We start from the raw sequence: 18,971 nt of genomic DNA on the forward strand, positions 1-18,971 counted from the left end.
TAAAACTGTCGTAACTCTTTAACCGCTTGGCCAAATTCAACGTACAAACATGCGTTGGAAAGATCTTTTATAGGGCTACAACTTTGTAGTTCTCCATTGTTTGTAAATCTGTGATTTAGAGGTTCGAATTTGTGTTGCAAACAAAAGGACAGCAACATTAAACTGGAAATGCCTAAAGGTGTGCCGCAACCATTTTGGACTTAACTTTTTAACCGCTCGCTGTCTGATCTAGCACGAATACTCGTTGGAAACGGCACGAAAATATCTACTACTTTGTAGTTAACCATTTCCCACGATTCTGTTGTTTAGAGGTCGAAAAATCTGTTTAAAGTCTAACAGCTAGCACTATGACGGGAATGATATTGGCACCCCCATGTTTTCTTTTGATAGTTCTTATTTTTTTAGTGATTAAAAGACGGTGAATATGAAAAATGGCTTGAATGGGCCTGAGATTAGATTCAAATGGGATGTTTGAAAAAGGGGTTGTTTTTATCTACTTGGCAAGGTGGGGTATGGATATTGGGTTCTTGAGATTGAGTGGGGGCTGTTGTTATCAAATTGGAGTGGGGGCTGTTGTTATCAATTGAAAGATGGAGGTTTTGTAAGCCAAATTAAATGGGTTTTGATAATTCATGTAAAATTCAAGTTTTCTTTCTTGTAAATGTTCAAAATTTTTAATGAATTGTTTTCCCAAAAGAAATCTAAATTCCCTAACAAGCCAATGATTTCAACATCCCATCGCAAATAGGTTCTAATGACCCTAACACATTAATTATATTTAGCATAAGTGAGAACATGACCAAGGCCAAACTAGTACAAAATTAAACATGACATCAACCAAAATATACGCAAAACAACACTCAATCCTACAAATATAGAAAAGAAAATAAAATTCCAAAAGACATACCTTTTTGTAGACGATATTCCATGCAAACTTATGGAGAAGAGGGATTTGGTCTAGAGAGAGGGCTTGAATTTTCTAAGAGAGGGGTTCTCTCCTCTTTTCTTTTTTTTTTTCCTTCCTTTCTTTGGTGAGATGAGAGGGTATTTATAGGAGAATGGGATAGGAGGTTAGGTGAGGTTAGGTGAGGTTAGGTAAGGTTAGGTGAGGTTAGGTGATGTTAGGTGAGGTTAGGTGAGGTTAGGTGAGGTTTGGATGGTTATGATGGGAGGAGAGGTTAGGTGAGGTTAGGTGAGGTTTGAATGGTTAGGATGAGAGGAGAGGTTAGGTGGTTTTGGATGGTTAGACCCAGGTCATGATCTGCCATTGATCTAACGATTTACGGAAATCGGGTCTCGGAATGGAATCAGGGTCCGGGCTATGAAGTGACCCTAGCTTATTTTGTCCCGATTGATGATCCGTAAAGTCAGATCAAGATATTAATGACCTAAAACATATAAATCAATGATAGAGGGGGTTCTCACATGGATTTAACACACTAATTTATTTGTTGATTAAAACAAAACAAAATGGGGTGTCTACACACCCCCATCATATCTGCCTCGATAATCCGATCAAGCCATTATTTAATGCATTCACCACAAAATTACCACCAGATCGATCAGTATGCCCTAAAACCTGAGGACGACCTCGGGTTAGGTTCAAGGCCAACTTATTCTGTTAAAATCACCAACTCCGGTTGGATCTTCCTTGCCTAATCCTGAAGGGTGACCTTGGGTTGGGCCTGAAACTGATTAGTTCTGCCATTACGACCTAAAACCTGAGGACGGCCATGGGTGAGGTTCGAGACCTACCTATTCGGTTAAAATCCAAAAACCCAAGTCCCAGCCCAATATTTTTGTTGATGCCAAAGGCGGAGAAATGTAGAATGCTTAATGGTAAATCCCTTGTTGTTGTCATCATAAAAAGGGGGGAGATTGTAAGCCCAATGGTTCACACCTTGGCTAATTCCCATCATGTTTTGATGATTCCAAACACAAGTGATTTTGTGCTACTAATGTGTTTTCTTTTTTAGTTGTAGATTTAGTTATCATTGTGCAAACCAAGGAATCTTGAATCTAGGCCCTAACCTACGTGGCAACTCTGGTCAATCCTTTTCCGTAGAATTCGGATTACTTATCCCAAATTCATGGAAAAGCGAAGAAACTCAAACTCCGTTATCAAACACACAAGAACCGAGCAAACACCGACAACCGCCAGCAACAGCCTCGTGGGTGCGGAAGGGACTTACCTACCTCCCAAATCAGGCTCCAGATTAGGAAACTTGATTCTTTCAATTATGAATCATAGTTTGGAAGCATAACAGATTTTTTTCTAATTCTTCATTCCCATTCAGTATGTATGTGGTCTTTTTCTGGATAATCCATATAAACTCAGATTGATTTCTTCTTATAATTAAACTCAAATTACATTACATGAGAATAAGATAGCTAGTAAAGATGGAAATAAATAAATCGAATGGATAAGAGCTCATCCAATCAGTGGCTCAAACATTAGGCCACATATCTAATTGATAGATTGGTTTGAAAGGAAAGTTCTAAATTCATTTGATTTTACTGATTTCAATGTTTGTACAGAGTATGTTAAAGGAAAACTTACAAAGATTAATGGTCAAAGGGGTGTCATCAAGATTATCTGTCCACTGAAGGTCATTTATGCTGAGATCTGTAGACCATTTCTAACTCTGATAGTTGGTGAGAGAGATTATTTGAATTTCCTAGCTATTGTTATGTATCTCTTCAAATGAAGGTCAAAAGCCATGGATATGTTTGTGATCTATAAGGTAGAAGTTGAGAACTTACTTGACTTAAAGATTAAATTCTCAAGGCCTATAAAGGTAATGAGTATTGTAGCAACACTCATGAATGGGTTATGATCTAAGGGCTTTCACCTTATATTTGCAAAAGAACGATATTGTTGAAAGGCGAGAGACCATACTCTTATGGACGTGGTGAGAAACATATTGTACAACTCGTCTTTGCCTGAGTTCCTATGGAGAGATGCCTTAAAGACGGCAGTGCATATCCTAAGTGGGATTCCTAGTAAGGTCACTCGTCATATCACTTATGTATTAAGAGTTAGTAGGGAGCCGAGATTAGGGTATTTGCACATATGAGGTTGATTGGCTGAAGCTAAAGTCTATAATCCTCAAATAAGGAAGATGGAACCTAAAATTATTAGTTGCTATCCTAAGAGGTTTAAGGGTTTTTGTTTTTCTTATCCTAGAAATGGTACTGGTATCATAGAGACTAGATACGTCGAGTTTTTGAAGAATGGCGACCTTAGTGGGAGTATTGTTCCTTGGAAAATTGCTTTTGAGGAAAATGGTATTATGATCTCGATACCAGTTATCCAAGAGAAGTGGTGCCTACTTTTATCCGTGACGACATGATCGTACTTAAAGGCATACCTGATACAGTACCTTATCGATGAGAGACAAATGAAAAATCTCGTCGAGCGGCCTCTATACGGATCACAGAGAGAAAGAAGGTTGACAATTTCTGATGACTACAATGTCTACTTAAATGAGTGTCAGTATGAGGGGGAGATGGACGATGATCTCATCTTTTCCCATCAAGCCATAAGGAGTGATCGGCTGGATCAATGTCTCAAGGCCATAAAAAATGGGCTGCTCTCATTAGAAGGGAACCAAGTTTGGAGACTCATCGAGTCACCAAGCAGAGTCAAGCTATAAATGGGTCTTTAAGACCAATATTTGATTCCAAGTGTGACATTGAGAGGCATAAAGTAGGACTAGCTGCAAAGGCTGTGCTCAGAATGAAGGATAGACTACAAAGAGACTCTCTTTGGTTTCGAAAAAAGACTCTTCGTGGATAGTCATGGATTTGGTTGCTCCTTTTGAATTAGAATTGCACCAAGTATCTCAGTAGTGGCACTTAAAGTTTTACACTTTAATCATATGAGTCGGGTTCAATGAAGATATTGTGGATAAATGAATATATCCTAGGGACAATGGGAGTGATACAATCATTTTGGTATTATGAGTTGATGGTTTACTGCTCTCTAGTGGTATTACATTGGTCGTGTTGTATTGAGACCAAGCAAGCACAGGCACTTGGCCTGGGTAATTCTTCTGCCCAAAGGTGATGAATTACTCTAGTGCCAGTTTGACTATGTCTTGGTGATTTTCTTATTTAGAAATCTTGGTATGAAGGATCCAGGTGGAACATTCTATATGATAGGAGTCTGTTCATCTAGTTAGGACTCAAGGATTGCTAGGATTGTCCTAGAAAGCCTATATTGACAAGGTCCTTAAATTATCAACATGGATGAGTGCCCCACTAGTAGTTTCCCTTGTGGTTAGGAATGATATAGTCAGTTAAGTTCATAGGCCCCATGATCGATTTAGAATAGGAGCAGATAAAGAGAGCCCCCTATGGTTCCGCAATTAAGAGTCTCATAAATGCTTAAGCCTGTGCCAAAACGATATAGTCAGTTAAGTTCATACTCCCATGATCAATTTAGAATAGGACCAGATAAAGAGAGCCCTCTATGGTTCTGCAATTGAGAGTCTCATAAATGCTTAAGTCTTCGCCTGTCTCAGCATAACCTATGTGGGAGCAAGCTTAGAAGGTACCGATATGATCCTGTGTATGGATCATTGGAAAGATGCCAAGGTTGTGTGTTGTCTATAAGGCACTGAAGGTTTTATGCTCACATATAGTAGATCAGATTACGACTTTGTGATTGTCAGATACCTGGAGTTCTACTTAAGGATATTTTCGTAGAAAGTCTCGAATCATGGGAAAATGTAAAATATAAACTATTAGTTGCTTCCACCTTGGATTTGGAGTTTATTGTTTATTTCATGGCCTTATGCTATGCATTGTGGCTGTGGAATTTTGTCTCAGAGTATTACCTTGTCAATAGTCAATAAGTTATTGAGAATGTGTTGTGATAATTCCTTTGAAGTTTTATTTTCTAAGAACGGCAAATGAAGTAAGGAGTTATTATTCTGGCATATTGTCATGAATAAGAGAATTCAGGATCAACAAATGTCTATTAAGTACATAAGCACCACACTTATGTTATCAGATCCAATGACGAAACACTTACCACCTAAGGTCATTAATGAACATGTAGCGCACATGATGTTGGTGAGTAAGGCTGATTGTGTTGATTGGTGGGAGTCTACAACAAGCTTTATAGATAGTGTAATGTGATCACTTTTGAGTTTTGATCCTGATAAATAAAGTTGTTTGCTGCTCCATTATTTGTTTTGTGCACATCGAATGGATGTTTTAAAGAAGCAGCATGTCGGTAATGACTTAAAGACATGCTAATGACTTAAAGTAGACCGTAAAGTACCATTAATGTTGGTAGGTTTAGGTTTGTTAACTCTGTGACCATGGGGAGGTTATTGGATAGATTAATAGTCCAATGATTACATGATCCGTTGTTAGTATGCTTATTGAATGGAATGTAAATAAAGTTATTGTGATTAGTGAACACCATTTGTGTGACATGAAAGAGTTTAAAGCTCATTCAGGACAAGTGGGAGACTATTAGAAGTTTCTATATTTGAAACATATTAACCTTATATGTGGCCTTGCATTAAGGCAACTCTTCTCTTTGGAAACTAATCACATTTGCGTGGGATGGTTCTTGGGCTACAAGTTAGCTATAAAACACTTGCTAATCTTGTGCTAAAGATGCCAAACAAATTTGCTATGTTAGGAATGCTTTATGGGAGCTTTCATGGCCTATAAATAAAGGCTCTTGGTCCCTCTTCCTTTCACTATCTTCCTAGAGAGAGTATTCAAGTCAAAGGAAAGGTTTCCCATAAGCTGTATAATAAGGAGAAGGAAGAGAAGAACAAGAGGCATTTCGGGTCTATTCAGTGCTCGGAAAAGTGAAGGACTTCGTTGGACTTCAAGCTTTGGAGAATCGGCAATGGTGCAAAGGTCTTCCAACCCACTTTGTTATAAACTAAAGTTTTCTTTGATTTGAATGCCCAAGATCCAAGAGATCGATTTAGAAAATGTTATTTTAACATTCAAAACATCCATATTATAAACAGTTCCAGAATCAAATTGAATTAACAATCATTCATTTATATTGCATTTAAAACAAAATAATTCAAGGATCATCTCTCTTTACATCAGAAAAAGGAAAAAATGCATTTCTTGATGCATGACTTCTTGGCTTCATGTCTAGAAAAGAGAACAAAAAACTAATCGTAAAGAACAAAAGAAGTATCAATGTGAGGCTGAAGGCAACTCCGAAAGTTTTTTGGTTGCCACCAGAAGCTTTTCCCTTCCATTCTATTCCGACTTGGGCTTATGTATTCTAACAGTCCACCTTACGGTGAGAGCAACGTGGCTCACCTTTTCAATGGCCTTAGGCCGGTCCTAAATGATGTCGGTTCCTTCTGGACGTAACATTCAACCAATCAATCTCCACCATCAGATCGACAAGATTACATCTACAATCCTAGCAGAAAATGATATCTTCTTTTTTTTTTGGAATGATAGCAGAAAATGATATCTAAATTAGGAATCCAAAGCCCAAACAGCATTGAAAGAAAAAAGGTAAAGAAAAAATAAGTAAGTTTGTGCTCTTATATTTTATATTCTCGGTGGATTCTTTCTATATAAAATATTAGAGAATATAAAATATTAGAAAATAAATCTATTAGGGCCGAGAGATGGATGGATTTAACTAGAGTTTTCTTGACTATATTAGTTATGATATTTCCCTCCATATGTAATTCTCTACAAATAAGGAAGCAAAAAGTTACAGTTCTCAGTGCTTATGCTTGAGACAATAGTGAAGGCTTGACTCAGAAAAAAGTTTATATGTACTCAACCAGCCTTGGATCTATGATAATGATTAGTAAAACTGAAACTATTTCTAACAATTCAAAGCCCAATGAAAAGGCCAATCTATCACCTTCAACTGTGGGTGAACAGTAACTTTTGGTAAATGGGATGCTTGTACCCATGGTTTTAAATTTCGACCGAAATTCGAAATTTCGGTCCGGATTTCGGTGAGGACCGAAAGAGAAAGTCCCGAAATTTACCAAATTTCTCGAATTTCATCGAAATTGAAATTAAAATAATAATATTTTAATGCGTTAATGAATTTCAAACGAAATTACTGAAATTTCGTCCAAAAAACCTGGGATGTCGTGAGCGTGTACAAAATTTCACCAGAAATTTCGGGATTTCGCTGAAACTTTGGTTTCGGATAAGTCCGAAATCTTACCCGAAACCAAAATTTCAAACCATGCTTATACCCAAGGTTTTAAATTTCGATTTCGGAATGGGTTTTGGTACTCACCGAAACCGAAATTTTTGACGAAATTTCATTCAAAATCACACGAAACCGTAAAAGTATTTTTTAATCCCGCCTTAAATTTCGGCCGAAATCACGAAAATTTTGGGGAGATATTAAATAACAAAATTCCAGATTTTTTGGGCGAAATCCCTTGAATTTCGGACCGAAATTTCAAGTTCGACCGAAATTTCTCGAAATAATGTAACGTTTTGATTACAGTCGATTTCGATTTCGGTATTGACCGAAATCCGAAATTAAAATTTAAAACCTTGCTTGTACCTACATGTAGTATCGTAAAAATTTTGAACAACATTTTCTAAAAAGGTACCGTCTTATCTCTTATATCACAATATTTTTCTAGTAAGTAATAGAAGTAAGAGATTAAAAATCATCAAAATAGGAACAATGTCAGGTGTGATCATATATAGGTTATAAGAGATTATAAATTTATGTAGCATTAATTATGAGAGCTCAAACGGTATAGATCATGGGTGTGCTAGAAAGAATATATAATTTGAAAAACTGAATTTTTAATGATTTCAAACCGTATATACCACCCCTCTCTCTCTCTCTCTCTCTCTCTCTCTCTCTCTCTCTCTCTCTCTCTCTGGTAGGGAACAAGCTAATGAATAATCACTTGGATCAATAATCCGTTTGAGTCCAATAATCAGTTTTGGACCCACAATCAGTTCTCAAAATCCAAAACAAACATGGCCTTATTGTCAAGATCCAATTTTGTCCGACCGGATCAACCCGTCTGAGAAATTTCTCAAGCACATGTGGATAGTTATGGGTGAAAATGGTCTAACCTTGGACCCAACTATGATGCAAAAAAAAAGGGGGAAAAAGAATCCGCCCATGCTCAACTGAGCCCTGATAGAAAACACATACCATCCCGATGATTGTATTGAACCGTTTGCACCCATTAGTTGTTACATTTTAGAAGTTTGTAAAGTCATCCAACTGTTGTGAGGGGCATGCGTCCTTCATGACACACCAACCCTACACTTATGAATCTCCTATTTAAAAGACCCAAGAGATTGGAGTCCTTACTCCTCTAAACTATTCTCAAGATTCTATTAACACTCGCGAGCAATGGGCAGTGGGAAGGGATGGGCGATAGGGGTGGTGATGATGGGGGTGGTGATGTTGCTCTCGTGTGGGGCATCGGCAATTTCCACCGTAGAGTGTTCAACGGTAACATCGCTCATCTCAAACTGTTCTGACTTTGTGACTCATGGGTCACCAGATCCAGCGGTGGGGTCACCGTGCTGCAATGCGGTGTTGAGCTTGAACAAGATTGGGAACACCGTGGATAATCGGCGCTCTGTGTGCAGTTGCTTGATGGGTCTCATTGCTACTTACAATCCAAATGCCACAGCCATGGCTACCTTGCCTTCTCTGTGTGGGATTTCTCTTGGTTTCACCATAGAGCCTACAACTGACTGCAATACGTAATATCTCTCTCTTAAACTATTTTTGAAACAAATATAGTGGGGAAATGATATATCTACCTGGTTTTCTGTTTTGCACACACCCTTTTGTGTGTCTTTTCCTAAAAGTGTCTACATCTTCACCCCTTTTGTTTGTCTTTTCCAGCATTTTCACCATTTTGGTTTGTCTTTTCCCAAAAAAAGACTGCATTTCCATTCCCTTTTGTCTAGGTGCCAACCGAGCTACTTCAGATCGGATCCACCTATGTCTTGGTCACGATCCATTGGGATCCCTTATCAGCCAGATCTTTCTAAGAGTGCTTTTCGGATCCCTTATTATTGGCACTGAAGTTTCTGTGTTTAGTGCTGGACCATAGTCAGAAAATTTTCGTTTAAATGGCTTTTTGTAGGTTTACCCTTTAAAACTTTAATGGAAATAACACCATTTTTTTTTAGGAATGTTTGAAACGTATTTCAAACATAATAAACGAATTTTTTGGCCTACTTTCCAAACTTTACACCGCTATATTTTGTAAATGACAAAATTTTAACCATATTAAACACATTTTTTTGTATTTTCATTTATTTGACCGTTTTTATTTTTATTTTTTATTTTTTTTGAACCAATACTGTATCCAACTCGAATTTTTCCTGTCCCGTTTGTAGCCATATCATGTGTTGCTAACCATTGTATGGACTGAGTTGGGCATACACTAGATTAGTGTGTGACAACCTTCTAATGAAAACCAGTTTTATTAGTTGCATATACCTAATGCCCTTAGTAGATGCTCAATAGATTGTTTCTCACGCATATATAGGCTATTTTTTAATTTATTTATGATACATGGGTGGGCATGTTGCAGCATTCCTTTAGGTGGTGCATGATTTCTAGCTCGACGGTAGACATGAGAAAATAAAAGAAGCCATGAAGAGGAGCACGAAGGTTTAGCCGAAAGAGAATAATGGAAATGGAGCTTTTTTTCTTTTTTTTTTTTGGTTTTGTTAAGGAGAGTAAGACTTATATGGTATCTGCTAAAAAACATGTTTGATGGCTATGAATGATTCCTTGATGTTTTGTATTTGGTTTCTATATAGCCTTTCCTCACTATAACTGAAAATATTTGCAAATGAGATGCTTCTCATTGAGTAATTAGAACCGAAGTCCATAGTGAGCGATACCTCAGAAACCTTTTCTTAATATATATATATATATATATATATATATATATATATATATAGAGAGAGAGAGAGAGAGAGAGAGAAAAAAAAAAAAACTGTTGGTGTGCTTAAGCTCACCATTTTTTGGTGCGCTTAAGTTGTTATAAGGCCTCGCTGGGTCCCAAATATTTAAACGAATGGGAGGCATTATAACAACTTAAGCGCACCAAAAAAATGGTGCGCTTTAAGCTCACCAACAGTTTTCTCATACATATATATAAGAAGCATAGCGGCCGGCCCAATTTACGAATTAGATGATTAAAGTGTTGGCTAATACATGAATCTGCGGTTTTCAAAAAGGCTTTGTTTCTACTCTGTATGTGTGTTTGAGGTGTGCAAATGCAGACCTTGTTGATCTGAAACCCGCAGTTGCAATCTTAAAACGTAACAATAAGGTTCTGTTTGGTTGCCTCCCCTCAGGCAAGGAAAGAGAAAAATGCCACGCTGAATGGTCACATTAAAACAGATCTATCTTTCACTTTCTTTTCCACTGTGGGGAGGCAACAAAAAGGAGTCATAAGAAAATGTCGTTCAGAACTTGTCTTGATAATGGCATCCACAGCCAAAGTGTGAAATGAAGAGATAGTAGTGCAGATTTTTCGCCTTAACAATATCATGATTATAGTTTATGCCTCTGGCTCCCTTGTTGGAATTTGACAGATCAAAATCAATGGGCCTTGATAACTGAAGATTTAATGTGGTGTTCTAGGGTACTTAATATATTAAAAATTGAAGGTCCTTGTATGTTTCCTAGGGTTCTTTATGTTAGGCTGTATTATCCAAACTCCAAAGTCTTTTGGAAATTTCTATGAGGTTGTTTGAGTTACCTGAAAGACTCGTGGTCACGACAACTATATGTTTAACAATGTTAGTTATTTTTGCAGTTTGTGTCTGTAAATATGTAGTTATTCGTGCAGTTAATAATAAGTTATTAAACAATTAAACAAGACTGATAATGATAGGGTTCGTGGGTTAACCATAAATATTGTGACCAATCTTAAGACCTTTTTGGATGCTAAAGAAATTGGTCGTTATTTGATTTTTATTTTGAATGATAAAAAGAATTTATTAAGAAATAGGGAAAAGATACAACCTTGACCGAGATGGTCACAACATCGGACACAAGATATAATAAGAAAGAAAAGGTGAATAAGAATGCAACACAAACTCAAGGAGGAAGGAAATAAAAAACCTAGAAGTGAGGCCTACCAACTCCCATACGAGCAAGCTCATCCACCTTACTGTTAGCTGCCCTTCTCATGATGAAAGGATACAGTGCAATTCCTCGCACGATCTTGAATCTCATCCATCAAGTCTGCAAAGCTCCAAGGATGAGGGTGACTACCGATCAACCACATAATCACATTAAGAGAATCTCCCTCCACCACCAGAGCTTACATGATAGTCTCTTCCACTAACCTAATGCATTGAAGTAACACTCTAAGCTCCACTTCAATGGAATCAGCTCTCCCAATCGGGCTAGAGAAAAACCACATTACAGATCCCTTATCATTCCTGAGAAGGTCTCCAACACCAGCTGACCCAGGGTTTCCAAGACTCGAGCCATCAAAATTCAACTTAACATACCACCTAGGGCGAGGAGCATCACTTGAGCAACTTCTCGCCATTTGTGCTGTAAATTGGAACTTGAAATGAACCTAAAACAAGAAAGCACCTTTGCCCAGAAAATGCATAGCGAAATAATCTTAGTGTATGTGAACAACGTGCCTTTAGAAGAGTTTCAGAAAACCCTGTCATTTTTTCCTTACAAATACCAAACCTCATAAGAATGAAGCTCCAGATGGAGCTAGCATACCTACAATGAATAAAAAAATGGGCTACGGAATTCCCTGCGCCAATGCATAGAGGGCAATAATCGATGATCAGCATGTGGTGGTTCGTCATCTCTCTTATCATTTCATACTTCATTGTTTCTCTTCAAAATTCTATTTCTTTTTAGGGAAAAATACACTTTAGACCCCCTGTGGTTTCTGACACATTCAACTTAACCCCTAATGTTTAAAAAGTTACATATAGACCCCCTGTGGTTTCAACTTGTGTAAGGTAAACCCCCTCAGTTGACGGTTTGTCCACAGATTGAAGGGTTATGATGATCCTATGGAGCTGATTTTTTGGGCACACCCTATCTATGTCAGGGCCCATCAAATAAGCATTAGGGGTTAAGTTGAATGTGTCAGAAGCCAGGTCTAAGTGTATTTTTCCCTTCTTTTTAAAAACGTACACCATAGAAAGTTTACACCTCTATCAATACAGGTATTATGAATGGAGACATAATACAGGTATTATGAATGGTGAAATTTCGAATCTAAGGGTAAATGGAGGACTTTAATTAGGATATCTCAACAAGGCAGATAGTAAACAACAGGATCAATCCTCATTATCAATTCTTGGGTCCCACACGAGGACATATATGTACAATCAAGACAGGAGATCTTGTAGGACATGATGCGATCCACATGGTCTTAGTCCAAAGCTAAACAAACAACTCTGTTGGATAAAAGGCTACAAAGATCAACAGTTTAGCTTTTCTTGGTGGCACTTTGAACAAGGCATTAAAGTATCAGAAACTAAGATCATCCTATCAAGGTGTTTTCAATGGCATTTGGCCAGACTTTCAGTTGCTGGGGTCTGATCAGCCAACCGATCAGATCATTTAGATTTGAGGTACAAGCAGGCCCAGTAAGTTTCTGTTAGGAAAGAGTGATTTGTCCTTGAAATAGGGGGGGTATTAATACAAGTTTCCTTAAAATTAACATAAAGAGGACAACTTTTCTTTCTAAGATAGATAAACCAGTAACATGTTAGTTTCACAACAAAGAGAATTGAAACAGAAAATATAGCATAAGATCGACGCATACAATTCTAGTATATGGTTCGGCTTATACCATTATATCCGACCACTTCGCGAATTGGCATTCCTAATATATCCAACCGACCAGAGCCAGGATACTCCTTGCTTGTGAACTTGAAATGCAAAGACGATTTCTGTGATGACTGTGTGCTTGAAGTTGCATCACCAAACCCATAAAGAGAAAGCCTTTTGATCGAACTGGATTTATCAAACTCCAGCCTCTCCCTGGGTGCGCTCTGAGACCGGACTTTAGCCCTTGAGGATTCAGTGTTTGCCATGTAATTGGGATAATCTGAATACCCACTAAAGAAGTTCCGCGAACAATCACTCTTGGAAGGTGTAAAAGGTCCCCTTTTTGCACACCCCTGCCTTGAAGAAGCTGAGAGGAATTGAGGGCTATTGTCAGCTGTGCAAAATGATGAGTCCTCTACCCCAAGGGGAAATCTTAGAGGACTCAGAGACAGCATTTCTTCAACAGAAGAAGGGCTGGGAAATGACAATTGAGCTGTTGTGGAGTCTTTTGAAGGCGAGTCAGGCAATGTGGTGAAGCTGTGACTGTTCAAGGTGGAGTGTGAGGACTGGAGGTTATTGTTCCTTAGTTTGGAATTGAAGTGAGGTCTGCCTGGGTCTATTTCGAGGATCTTGGCATTTTCTTCGTCTACTGCTTTTGTTGAGGTTCCATGGTAATCCTGTGATATTTCGTCCATCCAACGAGTGGTGGTATTTAATTTGGAGGCATTCTTCTGCATGTACATAAACCAATGTTGATTTTGACAATTCTAATAAGTGGTCCACAGTACAAAAAATGGCTCTCTTTTTTTCTTTTTTTTGTTATTTTGAAAATAAGACGATAGTGCAAAAATGGCTTTCATTATACCTCAAAACAGAATACATACCTTGAGCAGATTAGACCTGTCATGTTTGGTACTGGTTGCACGAATTACAGGTTCATATTTCTCTGGAGTTGCAGGGCCCTGCAAGTAAATCGAATGAGAAAAACCAACTTTTTTTTGCACAAATTAGTACTCACGAACAAGAAACAAATCGAGATACACCTATGTACCGTAACCTGACCGGGATCTATCAGTGCCACTCAAGATTAAATGCAATTTTATGTTCAATAATCAGTTTTGGACTCAATCAATTTTTAAAATCAAATGCCAAAAGGAGCCAAGTGTTTATGTACACCTACAAAATGCTCTTTCGAGTAATGTCTGTCAATTGCTGTTAAAATCCAAAGCCAACACTCTTTTTTAGAGTAACTGGAAAGAGTGTTTCTGCAAATCTAAACCCAAAAAGGGTCTAATGTGTGGAAATTGCTAAATCACGGTTCTTAATGACAAAGGAATTGGAGAATTATAGACAAAATTCCCTTAAATGATTCATATCAATAGGATGAAAGAAAGAAACTTCAACATCAACTTTCAATTCATGGGATCATTGAAATTTACAGAAAAACAAACAAGGTAAAAAATTTATTTAAAGCAAAAATAAAGGTGGATATGAATAAAACTTACAGGATAAGCTTGGGAGGCTTTGTTGGACAGGCGGTTCTTGGAAACTGGCAAGCGACCCGCTCGAGCACGGGCCTGAACTCTCACCAATGCTTGCATACATCGCAGCTTCTCAGCCACTTGCTTTCTCACAATGTGGCCTCTCACCAGTGCTTGAAGCTTGACAAGTCCTTTTAGAGCCCACAGAGCCCTCCTTGCCTTCAAAGAAACAACAAAAATACTATTTAACACATACAGTAGAAGGACCTAATACACCCAGAAACAAGGACATGCTGGGGCTGTTTGTTGCAGGTTTGAATAAAGATAACTCATTACATCAAGAAGAGGAAAATTGGGAGTCAGATTCAAACACAGAAGTATCAAGTCATATTCACATGCTGATACCATGGGAAACAAGGTGTTGGATAGAGATGACCAAAAGGTTCCAAAGAAGAAGAAGAGGAAGAGGAACAAAAGGTTCCAAAGAAGAATTGCTTAAGACGCTCACAAAGATCCCAGCATGCTCCCATCAAACTAGCAGAATTGCGATCATCCTATGGAAATGAATTTTGGGGTGCAACCTATTACATTGTGGCCCATCAAATGGATGGTTTGGATCATCCTATGGTGTGGGTCATACAGTAACATTAAGGCTAAATTGTAGGCCCCACCCGTATTTTTCAAAATGAAGTGGACCATAGGATGATCCAAGTTTGTCCATTTGATGGCCCACAACGTAAATAGGTCGTGCCCCCAAAATCATTTTCATAGGATGATCGCAACCCTCCGATATATAGAGGTTTCCTATGGAAATGATATGTTGGGCCGCAACCTATTTACATTGTGGCCCATCAAATGGACGGTTTGGATTATCCTATGGTGTAGACCATAAAGTTCATTTTGAAATATATGGGTGGGGCCTACCTTGTTCAAAAATTTCAACAAATTAATTGTTGGGCCCGCCAACAGTTCATGTTACAGAGAGAGATTTAGTAGTGTTGTACTGGATGTAGTGTGTAGTTTATCCTATCATGGAAAGTTTTGCAATAAACAATGGATAGCCCCTATTCTGGGATATACCTAATCCAAGATAATCTATCTGCAATCAAAACTTAAAAGATGGCAGGCGCGTTACTGAAAACATTTGCGCAAGCTGGAGTTAAACATTCATGGAAAGTCTGACATGTAGGAAGACAATGACATCTCAACATTTCTACAGAAAAGTAACGCACGAACCATTCTACTTTTCCCCTTCCCCTTCTGACTCCTTGGCTAATTAAAAATTATTTATTGCAACATCCCTACGCCAAAAAAAATTACAACTATGCCCCTCAAAAGATGACCATCCCACCATGTAGATACGGAGAACGTTTTTTTCAGAAAGGGAGGGAAAAGTTGGATCAAAGATTGACTTTTATTTCCCTCGCAATAGAAAAAGGATGAAAAGATATGACTAATGTTTGGGTAGGTATAGACGTATAGTATTCAAAATTCAAAACTGCAAATTTCAAACATAGAAGACGAATGTATAGAAGGTCCGGACTTTATGAGACTATTAAATGCACTTGGGCTGTTGGGTAGTTGCTATGTATGAAAATGTCAATGATTTTTCTATCAAGGGTAGAATTGTCATTTTAAGGACAATTTTGGAAATGTGTGGAAATATGGCAACATTGAGGTCGCATCCCAACCCAACTCTAGCAAGAAAGAGCCGAAAAATGATAAAAATACGAATTTCAAATGTCGAAAATACCCTCCTAAACATAAGAATCCATGAAAAACCGAAGTTTCTCTCCTTTCATGGCTGATCTACCAAAGAGTTGGAAAAACCCCAAGATACATCAAGACCCAATTTGATAGAGAAGCAACAAGGATTTTATAATTAAGAATTTTAAAATCATGGATTTTACAAGCTAAAACCTGAATTTTATAAGGTCAAACCTGGACTTTATAAGCTAAAACCTTGATTGTACATTTTCAGGTTTGTAAAATCCACGTTTTACCTTATAAAATTCAGATTTTAGCTCATAAATTCTAGGATTTAGGTTGTAAAATCCTTCCTTATATCCTAACGAGGGCAAATTATTAAATCCACACACCCCCTCTCTTTATATCCACTCTACATTTCGTAGGTAAAAAAAGAAACAAACCCAAAAAAAATAGGAGAGAAAATGAACAAAGTCTGCCACATACCCTCCTTTAAAGGGGTGGGAATTATCCTACAGGGGGTGGGAATTCATCCATCGCCCAAAAAAAAATAGCAGAGAAAATGAAGAAAGAAGCTCTCACCAGATAACCTCGAAAAGTGGCCTGTATCTTAACAGACGCCCAATCCTCCCTCTTTCCTCTAACGTACGCCACCGTGGCGCACCGTCCGCTATTAGTTAGCTTCACCACCTCGGCGGCTGCTTGAGCCGCCGCTAGGGCGGCTTGAGCCACAGCCGCAGTGGCTTCGGCTACGGCTATGGCGTGTTTGTTGGGGTCCAAAGACTCTTTTGATCCCTCCCTGTAAGACCCGGTTCGGTAATCTGATCCCACGGCTCGCGGCTGAGCCGGCTCATTATCGAGCCGGTCTCTGTCTCTGAAAGATCTGAAACCCCACTTTTTCTTCTTCTTCTCATTCGTTGGATTAACATCTGACGGTAAGGGAGTTAATCCGCCCTTCTTCCCACCTAATAAGCTCCGAAACCACCTCGCGGTTTTCCCCATTTTGTTACCGGAAAACTGCTAGCGGTTTTATAAACCAGTCTGGGAAGCGAGTTAAGAACGCCATTTCAGGGAGAGATGTTGAAGTGATGGTGTGTGGGAGATTCGGGGAGTCTTAAATATAGATACGAGGGAAACGATATTTGCACTATCGTGTTTTTGTTAATGAGACGGACTTAATTTGTTTGATACTCTTGATTGCTGATAGGGCATTTTGACTAGGGATTTTTCGAAAAGAAGTCCTTTACTTTGCTTTATTTGCAACAAGAGCCTTCTAGTTTGGAAATTCAGCAATAAACTCATGGGAATCTTAGTATGGATAAATTTAGGGGAGTGAAAAGAGATAGACACATAGGGGGGCGATTTAAGATATTTGGGGGTCGATTTATCACTCCCCTAAAGTTATCCATACAAAAAACTTATGGCCAAAATGTCAGTATGGATAAATTTAGGGGAGTGAAAAGAGATAGACACATAGGGGGGCGATTTAAGATATTTGGGGGTCGATTTATCACTCCCCTAAAGTTATCCATACAAAAAACTTATGGCCAAAATGTCCATATATGAGATTTTATTTCGTGTAAGCCCTTATAGTCCAGTATTTTTCAAAAGCATTGTACAGACCACACTATAGGATGATCCAAACCGTCCATGTGATGGGCCACAACGTAAATAGGTTGTGCCGAAAAAATCTTTCCTATAGGATGATGCCAACCATCCGATCTATTGAGGAACAACATATTATGGAAACCTCTATAGATCGAAGGGCTGGGATCATTCTATTAGAAATGATTTTTGGGGAACAACCTATTTACGTTGTGGCCCATCACATGGACGGTTTCGATCATCCTATGATGTGGTATGTACAATACTTTTGAAAAATATGGGACCATAAGGGTTTAAACCATAGAAAATCTCATATGTGTGTGTGAAAAGATGAAAATTACCTTTATAGAAAGATCAAAATAAACACGTGATCTAATACAAGCAAATATGGTTTATGTGATGTAGTTACAAGTAGTTATTGTAGGATTATGCTTTTTAGATTTGTAGATGTTAGTTATTTATTATGTGTCATGTAAGTGGGTAATGAGTTTTGGAAGTAGGCAAATGGGTTGGTGATGTGGCAGACCTCTGTGCTTGTATTTAAGTTTTTTTTTTCAATGAAATGAGAGGAGAAGAGAAAATTCCAGCAAACATAAGAAACTTTGTTCAGGAGAGTCATGGTTCCTCTCGATTTGAACCACTAGGAGGCCCAGTTGCCTCGAATCAATCATTCCCTCATCTCTTTCTATCTTTTTCCTTTGTTTAATTATGTTAGGGCATAACAGGATCCCATTAAAGCATAAGGTGTAAAATAGTCGACCCATCCTATGCATAGGCACCGGTGGATATGTTGGGACTTTTCCCTATGAAACATGAAGTAAAACGATAAGCCCACCCTATGAAAACATGGGACCCCACCTAATGATGGGTTAGAGTTGAGTAGGTGGGACTCACCCTCTGAATACATTAAAGGGCTCTGCCCATCAAAACATGAGGTGTAAGATGGCGGGCTAAGCCCTATGCATGGTTTGAGTTGAGCTCCTGGGATCCACCCTATCGAAACATATCATTGAGTGTGACGGGCATTTTAGTTGTTTTACAATGTAATTTTGTCTTTTCACATATATGGACGTTTTGGAGTTCTAGGGGAAAAAAATCTACCATGGCCATAAAAATTGAAAGACTCTTCTTACAAATAAAGCAAAGTAGAAGACTACTCTTGCAAAACTCCTTTTGATTATTATGAAAGCTATGAAAAGACTACTTAATTAAGTGTAAAAATGAAGTGACACTCTCCTTAATGAAGCTATTACAAAATGAAAAATGGAAATTCGTTGGACCCATAGTGATGCGGGCCTATATGAAGACAATGTGTACTTCCTTACTGAAATTACGATTTTGCCCTCTCTTGCAATTCTGTATCTCGCGATTTTCCCCGTGCA

At 38.2% G+C, this 18,971-nt stretch overlaps 2 protein-coding genes across 2 annotated transcripts; one reads left to right on the top strand and one right to left on the bottom strand.

Annotated features, from left to right (window-relative positions):
* Positions 1-8,356: 8,356 nt before the first annotated feature.
* LOC143883107 (putative non-specific lipid-transfer protein 14) lies at positions 8,357-8,719 on the top strand. The gene has a single exon (XM_077386469.1). The coding sequence runs from the start codon at positions 8,357-8,359 to the stop codon at positions 8,717-8,719; it is 363 nt and encodes a 120-aa protein (XP_077242584.1).
* Positions 8,720-12,690: 3,971 nt separating this feature from the next.
* On the bottom strand, positions 12,691-17,083 carry LOC143883680 (protein IQ-DOMAIN 22-like). Its single transcript, XM_077387007.1, has 4 exons — positions 16,567-17,083; positions 14,302-14,496; positions 13,681-13,758; positions 12,691-13,527 (listed from the first exon to the last, which is right to left on the bottom strand). The coding sequence occupies exons 1-4, from the start codon at positions 16,984-16,986 to the stop codon at positions 12,796-12,798; spliced, it is 1,425 nt and encodes a 474-aa protein (XP_077243122.1). The 5' UTR covers positions 16,987-17,083; the 3' UTR covers positions 12,691-12,795.
* Positions 17,084-18,971: the final 1,888 nt, after the last annotated feature.

Source organism: Tasmannia lanceolata, unplaced genomic scaffold (assembly GCF_043159265.1).
Source record: "Tasmannia lanceolata isolate RefF3 unplaced genomic scaffold, GAP_Taslan_0.1 ptg000008l, whole genome shotgun sequence".
In the NCBI taxonomy this organism is placed as follows: Eukaryota; Viridiplantae; Streptophyta; class Magnoliopsida; order Canellales; family Winteraceae; genus Tasmannia; species Tasmannia lanceolata.

Excerpts from the sequence above, each read along its gene's own strand:
- LOC143883680 (XM_077387007.1), bottom strand. The coding sequence starts at position 16,986 with ATGGGGAAAACCGCGAGGTGGTTTCGGAGCTTATTAGGTGGGAAGAAG. Across the intron at positions 14,497-16,566 it reads CCACTTTTCGAGGTTATCTG|GCAAGGAGGGCTCTGTGGGC; the intron begins GTGAGAGCTTCT and ends GTTTCTTTGAAG. Across the intron at positions 13,528-13,680 it reads ACAGGTCTAATCTGCTCAAG|AAGAATGCCTCCAAATTAAA; the intron begins GTATGTATTCTG and ends ATGTACATGCAG.
- LOC143883107 (XM_077386469.1), top strand. The coding sequence starts at position 8,357 with ATGGGCAGTGGGAAGGGATGGGCGATAGGGGTGGTGATGATGGGGGTG.